This window comes from Pisolithus orientalis, assembly GCF_024613125.1.
Source record: "Pisolithus orientalis strain OTSU chromosome Unknown F5J12scaffold_21, whole genome shotgun sequence".
Taxonomy (NCBI): Eukaryota; Fungi; Basidiomycota; class Agaricomycetes; order Boletales; family Pisolithaceae; genus Pisolithus; species Pisolithus orientalis.
Window position 1 is genome coordinate 281,708 of NW_026260802.1, and position 15,643 is coordinate 297,350.

General features: G+C 44.8%; 2 protein-coding genes across 2 annotated transcripts; one reads left to right on the forward strand and one right to left on the reverse strand.

Annotated features, from left to right (window-relative positions):
• Window positions 1-5,671: 5,671 nt before the first annotated feature.
• F5J12DRAFT_894162 (uncharacterized protein) lies at window positions 5,672-7,781 on the reverse strand (the record flags this gene model as incomplete). Its single annotated transcript, XM_051747715.1, has 7 exons — window positions 5,672-5,718; window positions 5,776-6,394; window positions 6,455-6,519; window positions 6,576-6,768; window positions 6,827-7,193; window positions 7,254-7,369; window positions 7,422-7,781. 7 exons carry the CDS (start codon window positions 7,779-7,781, stop codon window positions 5,672-5,674), a joined length of 1,767 nt encoding a protein of 588 aa, XP_051598598.1.
• Window positions 7,782-9,294: 1,513 nt separating this feature from the next.
• On the forward strand, window positions 9,295-10,834 carry F5J12DRAFT_906292 (uncharacterized protein; the record flags this gene model as incomplete). The annotated part of the gene is made up of 6 exons (XM_051748774.1): window positions 9,295-9,330; window positions 9,566-9,704; window positions 9,786-10,008; window positions 10,050-10,234; window positions 10,329-10,484; window positions 10,770-10,834. The coding sequence occupies 6 exons, from the start codon at window positions 9,295-9,297 to the stop codon at window positions 10,832-10,834; spliced, it is 804 nt and encodes a 267-aa protein (XP_051598599.1).
• Between the last annotated feature and the right edge of the window lie 4,809 nt (window positions 10,835-15,643).

The following is a 15,643-nucleotide window of genomic DNA, read 5'->3' on the forward strand; positions in this document are numbered from 1 at the left end:
AGGTGTTTTGTCTCTAGGCAGACAGGGAGTTGCAGACATGCACCTATTGGTTTCTGAGTGCAGGGCACATTGGTGTTGGTACACTTGTCACAATGATTTTCACTGGGAGCTGCAGCTGGCCCAGATGGGTCTGTTGCTGGATGGACCTGATTGCCAGTTTGACTCCTGCCTCACCCTGTTGATTGAGGTGTTGGACAGCTAGACATACCTGGCCTGTCCATGTCCATGTCCTCCTCCTGATCCTGTTCCTCATCCAACTCATCAACTTCCTCCTGCTTGACTAACTTAGGTTTTGGTGTCTGAGACAGATGAGTGGGCTGGCATGAGTCAGAAGTGGCTACTTTTCATATTGATGGCCATCCCCAAGCAGGCTCATAGTGAACAGTATCCCCTCCCATCTCTGCATCCTCATCTGCCAGTTCATCCTCCCCATTGTCATCTCCAATCATCACCTTCACTTCAGCATCTGACACCTTTTCTTTGCCTTTATGACTCATGACCTTTGGTAATGTTTCTGATGATGGTTCTGCAGCAGGTGGGAAGGCAGATGTCTTGAAGCTGATGCACTGCAAGTTGAAGTGCCTTTCGACCATCTGCAGCCATGGATGGTTGTTGAAGGTGGCCTTGTCTGGGTGCATGCTTAGTCTCCACTTCAGAAATGGGAGACCCTTGTTCTCCCATCCAACCCTCTCATGCCATTTGCAGAACCTTTTGGCCACAATGATGGTGAGTGGGATCTCATGCATCATCCTTGCAATTTTGCACACAGAATCCTATATTCCTCAGAGGTGCAATGTGTGGGATGATATTTGGACTTACCACTACTTCCACTACCCTTCTCACAGCCTCCTTCCAAGCTGCAAACCTCAGCTTGTCAGCCAAGTCCTTCATTCCAAGGACTTGCTAATTGATGATTTTGATGATGGACTTCACTGTGGCTGTGAGCTCATCATGTTTGGTGTAGATCTTCATTGCACTGTTGAGATGGATGCAGGTAAGGTTGAAGTTGTTGGTGTGAGGTACTTTGTGGGAAATAATGCCAATGGATGATGTGATGTGTAACTTCCACAGTACAATCATATTACCACTTACTTAATAGTAATTGCAATAGATTGGTGAAAGCATCAGGACTTACAGACTGGTCTCAAAGTTGCAGAATCAATTCATTATGCCATCCATCCCATGCACAGGATGTGACCTCCAACAGACCACATGGAATACCACCTATGATTGCTCAGAGCCATGAGAATATCTGCTGCATCAATGCGACCTATTTATGGCCCAATACATTTGATCCCACATTATTATCAACATAGCTATGGGTCCATCTGTATTTGTTGATCTGCCCAATCATCCCATCATCAGACCCATCCATTTGATTTAAACTGGTTCATGCCATGTTGATGGCCCTATCAATATGATGCATCATAATACCTCAATATGGCCAATGGGCCTGTTTTTACATGTTAATCAGCCCAACCACACTGTCAACAGCTCCATTTATTTGATCTGATGTTATCTACAACATATATACTGGCCCATCCATATGTGGTGATCACACAGATGACACCATAGATGGGCCCATTCATGTAATGTGATATCATCCATGCCTTAGTGACAGGCCTGTCTGTTTGATGCAACATTATACATGCCTTAGTGATGGGCCTGTTTATATGATGCATCATAATGCACAGATATAACAGACAGGCCTGTGTGTATGTGTTGCTAAGCCTGATCATACTCTCCACATGCCCATCCATTTGATGCGACATTATCTGCATCTTAGTGATGGGCCTGTCTTTATGTGCTGATATTCCTGATTATACCCTCAATGGGCCCATTCATTCTACATGACCATATCCACCACCTGGTGTCATGCCCATCCTTATGCATTGACTTGCCTTACCATACCATCAAAGGGCCCATCTATTTGATGGGACATTATCCATGCCTTGTTGATGGGCCTGTCTATATGATATGTCATAATACATGCATATGACAGACAGGCCCATGTGTATGTGTTTCTAAGCTTGATGATACTCTTGATGGGTCTGTCCATTTGATAGGACATGATCTGTGCCTTAGTGACAGGCCTGTCGATATGATGCATCATAATGCATGCATATGATGGATGGGCCCATTTGTATGTGTTGCTATGCCTGATCATACTCTTGATGGGCCCATCCATTTGATGTGACATTATCCATGCTGTAGTAATGGGCCCATCTATATGATGCATCATAATCCACAGATATGACAGATGGACCCTGTGTGCATGTGTTGCTGAGCTTGATGATACTCTTGACAGGCCCATCCATTTGATGCAACATTATCCATTCCTTAGCAATGGGCCCATTTATATGAAGTGTCATAATGCATGGATATGACAGATGGCCTCATGTGTATGTGTTGCTAATCTTGATGATACTCTCAACAGGCCCATCAATTTGATGGGACATTATCCATGCCTTAGTGATGGGCCCATGTGTATATGTCACTATGCTTGATGATACTCTCAACAGGCCTGCCTATTTGATGCAATATCATCCCTGCCTTCCTGACAGGCCCATCTATATGATGTGTCATAATGCATGCATATGATGGATGGGCCCATTTGTATGTGTTGCTATGCCTGATCATACTCTCTGTAGAAATATCTGTAGGCAGTCTACAGAATATCAGTATAGTAAACATACTAGGAACAATAAGTTCTTACCCTCAGTAGTGTCCAAGCTACTGAGGGAACAGTGTAATGACTGCAGTATGTGTGCGCTCTAGGGGCTTATGTAAGCAGTCAAAATATCGTACCAAAGTGAACAGAAAAGACAGGGGAGAATATATCTCCAACACTCTCAACAGGCCCATCCATTTGATGTGACATTATCCTTGCCTTAGTAACAGGCCCATTCATATAATGTGTCATAATACACAGATATGATGGACAGGCCCATGTGTATGTGTTGCTATGCCTGATCATACCCACAATGGTCCCATTCATTCTACACGACCTTATCTACCACCTGGTGATGGCCCCATCCTTATGCATTGCCTGCCTGATGATCCAATGATACTATTGACAGGCCCATCCTTATGTGTTGATCTGCTGGATCATACCATCACTGGGTCCTTTCATTTGATTCAATGCCATCCATGATATGATGATGGGCCTGTAGCTATCTCTTCATCTGCCTGATCATACTCTCAACTATCCCATCCATTTGATTCCACATTATATTATCTATGTCATGGTGACAGGCCCATCTATATCATGCACCATAATCCATAATATGTCTGATGGGCTGTCCATTTGATGTAACACTGTCTGGACAGGCCAGTATATATGTTGTGATCTGGCCAATCAAACCATCAACAGGCCCATCAATTTGTTGTGATGCTGCATCCCCCAAATGTCAGAAGGGCCTGCACATAGTTGTGACAGCTCTGTCATGGGCCCACTCTTATGTTGCCATCACTCTGGGTCCTCAGGCCTGTTTATGTGTCATGGCTTAATTAATTTGACAGGCCCACACTGGGCTTTATATGAGTAATGTTAATTTGGCACACAGGCTACCCATATGTTGTGCCTAAGCATGACTACACTATGTGCACAATTGCAGATGCAGACAAGTGGAAGATGCTTGGAGAGGATATCTGCAACCATTCTGTTGAGTTTTGTGCAAAGGATATTCTTATGCTTTTCAATGACACTTCTGGATTAGACTGAAGGGAGAAACCCTGTACTACTACTAGAGTTGTTTGAGACATACATATGTAACCCTATGTTATGTACAGTGATGTTATGGAACCACTTGCACATGTTTCATTGGGCTATATTTCCAGTGAAGAATGGACAAGGAACTACTGCTCAGCTCAATCATTGCCAGCATGTCAGCCAGTGGCTATGCTTACAGTGGACCAACTACTGAAAGCACCATATTTATTTCATAACAAACAAGAATGAGGGACCAGTTACTACCATAAGTTTCTTGGGTCAGGATGATCAGTGTGGCAAAAATGGAGCTAGTCAGTGAGCATGGACCTAGGTGTGGAAAAATTAGTAATTGTCACAGATGAATCTTGAGAAATCAACAATGTTAGGTGTCAATGTGCAATATATTGAGATGTACCCTGGAACCTGTCAGTGTGTTATGTCTGTGGTAGAAAGTTCATATTGCTTCTTGATTGGCATGTTTAAATCTTAGCAGCTGGGGTGAGAGTGGGGTGTTCCAAATTTGTCTGCTCTTCTAGCATATCCTAGGGCAAGGGCAGAAATGATGGACAAGTCAGGAAGAAATTTCAAGGAGACCAAGACAAGACTGAAGTGAACCAGGACTCTTATGACTGTATTGCAACATCTAATAGTAGGCTGAATTTGTTCCCAGGGTTCACAGCCTTTCAGGTCCCTGCATAGAGCACAACTAGTATCCTCCTTGTTCACAAGTGTCAAGCTCAGCCATGAAGATAAGTCAAACTGGGAACATCAGTGCATCAAATTCTCTCCATCTAAATTTGACCACATTCATTTGTTATGTATTATGTAAAGGTGTGGCAAGTACTGCACAGGCTTTGATGTCAATTAGCAAAGCTGCAACATCAAATATCAATCTTCACAAAGCTAACTCACAGTCTAGAGACCAAGGGGGTCATGAACAATGTTTCATTGAGCCTGACTCTCTCCAAGGGTTTTCACATAGAGATACAATGTCAGTCAAGATCCATGTCTGTGCTGGCTTAGAGTCCATGACATTTAAATGCTGCTTCCATTGGGAGTGTCTCTGAAAATGAGAGTAGCATTTGGTATGTTGCAGCTGCAAGGTTGTGGTTGTCAGTGGTTGAGGAGCCTGCATGTGCAATAGCAGGAAAAGCACGAATGCATAATGAAATGAAGAGTGAACATCTTCGCAGACATCAGACACAAGATAACTCTGGCAAGGTGTGTTGAGTAAGTGCCCAAAATGGTCTGAGTGTGACAGTGTGACACCAGTAGATGGCCTTTGTAATTACCTAATACTCCCAGCTACTAAGCCTTATTCTGAGTGCCCCAATGTTACTACACTATCATGGACATCTCAGTGATCAGCTGCCAGTGGCACAACAGCAACAGGAGTAGCAGCAATGGGGAAGCATCATGTTGTCTGTGCACATGTAGGGTATCAACAATATGGAAAGCCAGACACTTGCACCACATAATTTTTGAACTCAGTGCCAAACACCCAAGCACTTACTACTTTTGAAAAAAAACTCCTGGAAAGACCCCAATCACCATTATACCATTGTTGAACATCCAATACAACAAGTCCATTCACTATTGTGCCAATGTCCAAAGTCCCATCACCATGAGTTCATATGCTATAGTGATAGATTTGGCAGTCATTTACAAAAAAATATTGTGTAGTTTTATCTGAGTTCAATATCACATAGACCCACAGCTTAGAGTACATATGTGTCTAATGTCTAAGTGGTTGAACAAAGAGATTTGATCCATGGCTGAAAGCCTTCATCCCAAAGCCTTCCCATCTACAAAACAAGTTGCAAACATGTTGATTCTCAAACAGTGCCACCCCTTTCTCCACATTCCCCTCACTAAAGAGTCTTCGACCTTCAGCAACATCACTAGAGACAATAAAAGAGCATGGGACATTGACAAGGTAGAATACTGAGTAAAATGTACTTATGGATGTGTGAGGATCTGTGGATCTGTCAAAAGCAGTCCACTACCTGGTTGAACTCATGTAAGTAGATGCATGAGTAGTGCCACCTATTGCCACAGCTTACCTTGATAGTCAGATATGTATACTTGACCACCAGTCATGATGTACTGTACATGTTGAGTGAAGGCCAAAAAGTCTGCAATCTCTTCTGCCTTTGTATCCAGAAGGAAGCAAGGAGCTGCATCGCCATTGTGGATGTACTTCACAAACTCATCATCTGAGGACATGGGGATGAGTTCCTCAACAAGGTATGCGACATTCACAATACTGCTGGGCTTGTACAGCTTCCCAGACCCCCTTTCTGTTTCTGCTGGCACATCCAAATATGCAAATAACAATCCTGCATCCACAAAGCACAGGCAAGGAATTTCGAAAGGTGGCAGTACCTTGGTATCTTCAACAGCATGATCAACAAATTGGTATGTCATCTGCAAGAGTGCTTTGGCCCAGTACAAAGCATTGGCTTCACAGTAAAGTATGTTGGACTCATCTTGTAGGGCATAACATGTGAATGGGGGTTTGACTTCTGCAGGATGGTTGTCAATATATGGTCTTTTGAGGATGATGTGATCATTGGGAGATGACCCAATACCCATGTCCCTGAGAGGTGATAGGTTGAGTTGTGCAATTTGGGCCATCTTGAATGCTCTGACTCTGATGATCAAATCAGCAGAGGCATTGAGCTGGATTTTCCCAGAGCAAAGGTCAGCATTTCTAATATTGAATTCAGCCTTCTCACTGACCAGATCATTAAGATCATGGGTCAGGATGGGGTAAAAGTCCACTTGTATGACTTTCTGCCAGAAGACTAAGATACATCAGTACTTTGAAACTACAATGATATCAACTGGAAAGTCTGCTTACCTGTCTTTAAATTGAATTCAGAGGCCCCCCCAGACTGTAATGCTTTCTTGATTTGATTGCAGTTGGGGGACAAGAAAGTTTTCACAGATCTCTTCTGGGGTGGAAGGGGAGTAGAACTGCTGGATGAACTACTAGTATGATGGTGGTGGCATTTACCAGACATCACACTTGAATTAGTGGGCAGCACCATATCCTATGTTCAATGCATTAGTGGATGGGTTGGGTCAAAATCATGTTGGAGCTGAGCATACCTTTTCTCCATACCAAAGATGTGAAACATCATGCAAGATTGGGTGATCAAACGTGCTACTTGACATCATAGAAACCACTCCCTTGGAGAAAAAAAGAGTGGATGGCTCAGAAGTCATCATGCTTTGAGGTACAACTGGTGTCAAGACTGTAGAACCAGGGAGAGAAGTGCTCAAGCCAGCCTGAGATGTCTGCTGTTTGTGGGCAGGTGGGCTAGAGTGGAGCTTCTCTTGAAATTCTTGAAATTCTTCCCACTGATTTGCAGGTACAATGATGAATGACATGAACTGTTTTGATTTAAAAACCCTCGCTTTTGATCCTCTCCAATTGCTGTCATGGAGACAGTCACCATAAAAGTATGCCATTGGGCTCAAATGTCTGGAAAGGTCAACCCATTTACTGTCACAGATGAATAATTCCTCCTCTCACCAGGGAAACTGTGGGCAGTAATCTTTGATGCACAGTACCAAAATGCCAAGTGCTATGGCCAAAAGTTCATGCACAGTGCTCAGCATGTCAACATCTTTCAGCCCCTCACAGAGACTCTATCAAACTTGATTAACACTGCTCATACAATCTGAATCAAGCAAAACTTACCCCAATGTTGTTTTCTTGCAGATTCTTCTTTTTGCCCCCAGCTTTGAAGACTGCCCATATTTCTAAGGAGATTGTCTCTGCAGGAGGTGGGTTGTGAGCCATGTGTGCCCAACATTCACATTGAGCTGCATAATGTACATGCTGTGTACTATAACCAGTGGAGCCAGGTGGCAGCATGATCATGTGGCCTGATGCAGCATTTGCCAGAGGGTTTGCTGGCCAAGGGACATTCTGCCAAGCAGCTGGCACTTGGACACTCAGGCCAGCAGGGGAAAACTTGGGGTTGTGATGAGCAGTTGGCATTGGTGGTGGAGGCATCAGCATTGCCAAGTTGCTGAGGTTTGGAGCAGCATTTGACATGGCCACAACAGCAGGGGGGTTGACCAAAGCTACAAATAAGTTGAGTTTAGCAGCAAGTCTGAATGCACAGATTGGACATACCTCGCAACTGTGCAGCACTTATGGACTGACATATGTATCATGGATCAGGTAATGCTGAGAATGTATGAGTCCAAGCCCAATGAACAGAGCAGAACATATGTACCATTGGTGTTTTGTGCCCAAGCTATGGTGGTGGGTTTGTTCTTGTACCACCTATGACACACTTCACAGATGAATTTACTGGGCTGAGCAGGATCATAGGCAGCAACATAGAGGCAAGGCTCACCCTTGTGTATCGGAGCTTGGCACCAAGACCGCTGGCAGATCCTGTCTTCTTTTGTGAACACATCCTCAGTAAACTGAGTAACAAAGTTTGAAACAGATGCTTGCATGGGAGAAGGATCACAAGATAATGAAGATACTGAGTGAATGGGTGAGAATGACAGTAAACAGGTTAAGTACAATCCACTGGATGATGACCAGCTGGTATCCCAGTTGATGGAACCACTGGCACACACAAGGCCTGACCATAAGAATGTAACAAACTTCCTTCATTAGCTAGTTTGTCATGAGATAAATTCTGGGCACTTACTTCAGCCAAGATGGAATCAGATGATGAAATATGCAAGGACATTTCATGCAGTGGCCCTAGCATTGACCTTAAGTGTAGCAGATGGCTGATGAACTTTGGAATGGGTCCTTGAATGGATTTGGAAGCCTACCTGTAGGTTTCAGAGGAACATGACCATACCTTGAGGACACAGGGGGTTAAATTGAGTGACAGAATCCACAGTAAAAGGTCATATTTGCAACCTTGAGGCATGGTTTGTCTTGAATGGTCACATGAAAGGGTAGGATGAGAACCCAATTTGTTGAGCATTGGACAAGCACAGCCCATCAAAGCAGCATGAGGAGATAGACACATGGTGAATGTGCCCATTGCAGAAGGTTGAACAGAGAGCCTAAGTGATTGGCTGTCCATACATGTGTCTGTAATACTTGTGATCACAATGACTTGCACATGTCTGCAATGCTTGTGATCGCAACACTATAACACAGCTTCAGTACATCTTAACACATCAACAGGAGATCTTAAGAGTCAGGGTCAGGGTGAACTGACTACTGTGGAAACCCTTCAGATTACAGCACACCATTCTCATGTCTACCCTCTTGAAGAATCAGAATAAACCTACTCATAAGTACTAGTTCTCCCAGTGATATGATGATGTATTACTCATGACCTACAGCACCCCTTGACCAAATTGAGCCCCACATCAGGTGACTGTGGAAAGCCCACCTGACAGATAAGGAGATTGTTTCCGAAATCCACAAACATATTGATATGAGTGTCTATGGTATTGAGTGAGGTTTTCTTTGAAAGGGAGTGACTCATGACTCACTGATAATCTCAGCCTCACCAAGTTTCAGGAAATTTGAAAGCAGCTTGGACTACTTTGCACCTGCCAACAGGGACACACCTGTGAGAGTATCCATGGTTGAGATGTGGAAAATGTACCCCGATGCAGGGGTACATGAGATGATTGGGCTGCTCTTTCATGAGCATGGTATGGCTGTCTCAAGGTAAGCAAACCATGACCAATTGTCCACTCACTTGCAGAATGCTGATGAGAAATTAGCACATAGAAGTGTGATCTGAGAGTATTTTGTTACCTATGAACCCCACTTATTGAAGAGCTGCAAAGCCAATCATTTGCAGTGTCACTGCTTCTGGGCAGCCAGTGTAAACAATATATGGGCTGTAGTGGTTGTGTTTCGGCCTCACACTACACACTGGCATCAAACCCTTTTCAGGCCATATCCTCTGGACCAGGGTTTGGCACTCCAATTGCAACCCACAGCTCATCCTCTCTTATTACCTCGATACTGTCAAAGAATTTGGCTGTAAGTTCCATGCATATCTTCCTATTTTTGCTCAAGTTCATGGTCTGTAAAACATTCCCATGATCACTCAAAGTGATCCAGGTACCAAAAACTTTGGAATTGCGAATGCACAAACTCTACTGTGGCAGATGCATGATCTGGCTCTTGAGGGCTATGTTCAGCACCGGTGGATGCATATAAAGAAGAATATCAAGCCAGAGATAACCTGGTCCCAGCTCCACTGCCATTTCTCCCCATGTTTTGAATCTCTACTTGATATGGGTGTAGATTCTGGCTGGTATGACCCCAACAACATGCTACAGCTGTAAGTATGCTGTTCACACCTGTCCCTGTATGTATTCAAAGTGACCCCATCCACAGCATGGTTTTTCAATGGGTATTCATCCCTTGGCTCCAAGTTGAGCTAAACAACTATCAAGACCACATCAACAACCAAAAGCATCATGACAAAAGAAAGGTTTTGCCTCATGGAATCCTGGAACTCATCTATACATGCCCAGAGGACTATGGGGTGTTGAATTTCAAGGCATGTCCTAACTATCTTGTAGCTTACATTTCAATGCTAACCTACTATGTATTTGTGCGTGATGTAGATAATGGTTTCTCCAGACACCATTGAATGAGTGCAACAATTGTACATCAATCCCAACCACATCATGTGTGACCTCATGCCCCCTTCTCTCAAAGCATTCATTGAAGCATGTTACTTTCAATTGGGCAGCCCTTCTGTTGGACGCACCTCCACATGGACTGTCTACTGCAATGGCCTAATGCAGCACTGTGAGGGAGTGCCCACCATTCTGACAGCAATGGAAGACCATCTTGATGCAGCTTCCAAGGAATTGAATCTCCTGCCAGGCCTTCATGCTCTCCATGAAATGGAGGGTTATATGGGTGGCATTGCAAATGGACTGGGCCTTTGTAAGTGTTTGCTTCATAATCCAAACAGCAATCCTTTCTGATTCCTGTTCATTTCAGAGGCCAGCCATCTACAGATAGTGGATGCTCTGAACATTGATGAGCCTGATATCTACAATGAGATTGACACCACTCCTCCACTTCTAGTGGCTCAGTTTTCTTCAGAGGAGGATGATGAGGCAGATGAGGAGGACATCGATGCCAGTCTGTGAATGTAGCCTATCTCACATCTTCCTTATGAGCTAGTTTGTCAATTCAGCAGCTGGTAGTCTCCCCATCTTACACAATTACATTGTTATTGTCTTGTGGTGTCCAGAATGAAAACCTCATGTAGTACTTTTACATATGAGAGTGGTTAAGATCACACAACCTTGAGCATTCACACAACATGTGCTGGTTGTGTGGTGTTGTTCTTCAATTGGCAAGATTTTTTGGAGGATGATGTGCTGCAGGACTGTCAAGTCTATGGAGAGGAATATACTCAGACTTCAAGTTGGTTGAAGCTAAACAATGAACTACCTATGGAGAGGAATATACTGTAGGTAGGTAAGTAAGTGTTCCAATATAATGAATGGAAGGAGTCCCACCTCAAACTTCAAGTTGGTTGAAGCTGAGGTGCAGTAAGGAAAAAATAAACTGCTAAGTGTCCGCTTTTGGATTACATAATGCTGTGCTCAGTGAACCACAACTAAGGTAAAGGTGATAAACTCCAACATGCCCCTTCAGCGAGTATAGTCAAGAAGGGATTAAAAGAAAACAATACCCATAGCTTCAGAGAAACAAACATGCTTCTCCCTAGACACACCCTTAGTCAGCACATTGGCCACCTGGTCATTGGTAGACACATAGTTGACAACTACTTCTCCAGAATCCACCTTCTCTCATATGAAGTGATGACAGATCACAATATGTTTTGTGCGGTTGTGGAACATCGCATTTCGAGCCAGTGAGATAGCAGATTGATTGTCGATGAGGAGGGGAGTGGGTTCATGTGATGACACAGTCTTGAGTTCGAGGACTAGGGTACGAATCCAGATAGCTTCCTTTGTGGCAGTGCATGTGGCCATGTACTCGGCTTCTGTACTTGAGAGAGCAACAGATGATTGCTTTTTTGATGACCAGCTAACAGCTCCACCAGAAAGGATGAACATATAGCCAGTAACAGAGCAGCGGTCATTGATATCCACTGCCCAATCTGCATCTGCATACCCAATCACACATGCATTTGAGTCTTGCTTATAGGTAAGGTGGACATTGGGGGTGCGTCACAGATAGTGAAAAACATGCTTTAGCACAGTAGAGTGTTCATGCCCAGGGCATGCAGCATGATGGCCCAACACACCTACAGTAAAGGCAAGGTTGGGCCTCGTTGCTAGCATTGCATACATGAGGGCTCCAAGAGTGCCCTGGTATGACTTGGTGTCGGCCTCTGGAATTTCTAGTTTTTTGAGCTTTAGGTTAGGCTCAATGGGGGTCACGATGGCTTGCCCCTCGCTCATTCCAAAGCGCTCGAGAATAGTCTCAACATATCTCTTCTGTGAGAGCTGTATGATACCTTTATCATGGTCATGATGTATCTCCATTCCTAAAATCCAATGTGCCTCCCCCAGATCTTTCATCTCGTACTCCTGTGAGAGCTGAGCCTTGATGCGCTCAATGGTTGTGCGGCACTTTGAGAGTATTAGCTTGTCATCTACATAGACAGCAACAACAATGAGTATGCCGTTCTCGACTTTAAAGAAGAGGCTATGGTCGGCCTGGCTTTGAGTGAAACCCAGGGATTCAAAAACAGTCCGAAGGTGAGAGTACCATGACTTGGGGGCCTGTTTAAGGCCATAGAGCGCTTGCAGCAGCTGCCAGACTTTGTTGCTGTCAGGAGGAAAGCCTGGAGGGGGGCGAAGGTATATTTCTTCATCTAATAGTCCATTTAGGAATGCAGATTTAACATCCATCTGATGAATTTCGAGATTGTACTTAGTGGCAAGCACCAGGAGTATGCAGATGGTTGCGAACTTGGTGACAGGTGCAAATGTCTCCATGTAGTCGATCCCATGTACCTGTGTAAAGCCTTTGGCTACCAAACAAGCCTTGTACCTCTCAATTTCACCAGTTGGCCCTCGCTTGATCTTGTAGACCCATTTCGAGTCAATCAGTTTACGGCCAGGGGGCAGGGCAACTTCCTCATACAGTCCAATGGACTTAAAGGTCTGTAATTTGTCAATCATCGCAGCATACCACTGATCTGCATCGGTGCATTGCATTGCATCGTTGAACGAGTGAGGTTCATTGTCATGTGTTGTAGATGCTTTGTAAGCCACTTCCTCATTCGTCTCAGCCACCTCAGCCTCGCTGTTGCCACACGCATGCTCTCGCTCTCGAGCGATTTCATTGATGGGGCTTCCACCCTCACTCTCTGCACCTGAACCCTCTGGCACCACAAGCTGTTGACCAGGTAAGGTTGTCCTGTCATAGGAATTGATGAAAAAACAATAATCATCATCTCTAGGTGGCACTTTTCATGTTCTGGTGGACCTGCAGGTCTCTCGAGGCAGAATTGGAGTTGGATAGGGCTGCAGGGGTGTTGCTTTATGCATGGTAGGTTTCGGCGTCATCCTAGCTCGCTTTACTGATGGTTTTGAGGCCATTTCAAGCGCTTTTTTAGGACTCTGGCCACTGCCTGGCATGTTACCCTCTGAGTGCTGTGGGGAATGATCTACCTTTGATCCTGAGTGATCAGGTGCATCATTTGACTTGATTTCGACCTCATGGACAACATCTTCACTCTCTCCCTCACTAGACTCGAGATCCCCATCATCAGACTCCATGTGAGCATGGCCTTCCATGCCCAAAGCCCTGATGGTATCCAGGTGCAACATATTGCCCTTTTGGGCATTCCCTCTTATCTCTGCTGGTTTACTAACCATGCCTGCAGGATCTTCTTCTATCCAGATGCGATCTAGGCCTGCTGCTGTGCTTCCCTCATCAAATACTACATCCCAGGATTCAAAGACATGACCAGTGGGCTGGTGTAAGCATAGGTATGCTTTCTTGTTCTCTGCAAAGCCCAGATGAATGCATTCTAAGGACTTTGCATCTAGCTTCTTCCTTTTTTCCTCAGGTATATGTACGTGTGTGGTGCAGCCAAAGGTTCAGATATGGGCCAGCGATGGCTTAATCCCTGTAAAGGCTTCATATGGTGTGACATCCTCGGAGATAGCATGGGTTGGTGATCAGTTGATTAGGTAGGCCACATACTGGATAGCATCTCCCCAATATTTATTTGGCAGTTCAGCATCTTTTAGCATTGCCTGCACACTTTCAACAAGTGTGCAGTTCATCTGCTCGGCAACGCCATTCTCCTGTGGGGTATAGGCATTTGTCTTCTTGTGGTGGACCCCTTTTGACTTGAGGTAGGCCTTGAACTCATCTGAGCCATACTCCCCACCTCCATCACTCTGAAAATAATTTGCTTTTTCGCCAGTCTTGACCTCAGCTCAAGCAAGGTAGTCTTTCACTGAGGGGAAGACTTCGTCCTTGGATTTTATTAGTTTAACCACAAGGTGGTGCGAGCGAGCATCAATGAAGGTTATGAAGTAGCGGTGTCCAGTTCAGGCTGTAGTCTCCATGGGGCCACATACATCAGAGTATGTGTGGTAGAGTACTGTTGGGCTTTCAACGTTTGACCTGATGGGTGTCACCTTACGGTGTTGCTTCCCTTCAAGGCAAGGTTGGCATACAGAATTTGAGTGCTCAGTGCCAGTAAGCTCCATGCCTTCAACCATTCCTGCTTTAACCAGTTTAAGCACAGATTTTGTACTTGCATGCCCAAGTCATCGATGCCACAAGTCAAGTGTGGCTACAGACTTTGGTGCTGCAGCTGCGAGAGCTGAGAAAGTAAGGGTAGGGTCAAGTAGTGGAGATGGTCCTTGTACGACAAGTGCTCCATGACTCGGAGAGTGAGTCCTTGCAGCAAGGATGTAGAGTGAGCCCTGACGACAGCCCACACCTACAGTGTCTGTACCGTCAGTGATTGAGCATGTTCCACCTGTGAAGGTGACCTGGACATTTCTAGTGGCAAGGTATGCCACCAAGAGGAGGTTTGCGCTGAGATCTGGAACAAAATAGACCTTCTGTAGTAGGATTCTACTGGTCTTCCCATTTGGAAGATCCATACGAAGTTCGATCCGTCCAATGGCAGTAGCAGGAATTGTGCTCCCATTTCCAATGACTACAGGCTGCAGGGGTGAGAGCATCTTTAGCGAAGTGAACCATTTCTGCTGACAGCACATATTCACAGAGGCACCAGAGTCAATGACCCAGTGCATGTGTAGGTTCTCGCCATTGTCAGTGGCCATGAAGAGCTGTAGGGCACTGTCTTCAACAGGTGAGATGCGCATGACTTTAGCAACAAGTTTGTCCTCCTTAGGCTTATCCTTTTCAGCCTGTGATGGGGACTTGGCTGCCTCATCAGCCTTCTTCTTGTAGCAGTCATCTTCGACATGGTTCATCTTCTTGCAATAGCCACAAGCCTTTTTCTTTTTCTTGTCATTCCTCTTTCCCTTTTTGTTAGGCATCTTTGTTACAAGGGCAGTTTGTGCTGAAGAGGTGTGGCGAGACTTCTCTTCTATCAAGACTTGGGAAATGACAGAGTCCGAAGTTAGTTTCTCATCAGATGACATGAGTATAGTGCGAAGGGTTGAGTACAAGGTTGGAAGGGAGATGACCATGGCTATGGCAACAAGAGAGTCTTCAAGGGGCTGTCCCAGAGACTTTAGGATTGTTGCCTTCTGCCACATGGCATTAAGCTGTGTCTCCATCAAGATGTCATCTGCTAGGATACCATGAAATAGTTCACCTATAAGGTAGGCAATCGTTTGCTTCCCTTTGCCTTCATAGTGCTCGCATAGCTTTTTCCAGACTTCTGCTGCTGTCGTGGCATGTAGAACACCACTAAGTGGGTCGTCCTTTAGAGTAAGCGTGATTTGAGCCCTTGCTTCTTTATCCTTGTAGTGCCAGTCTGT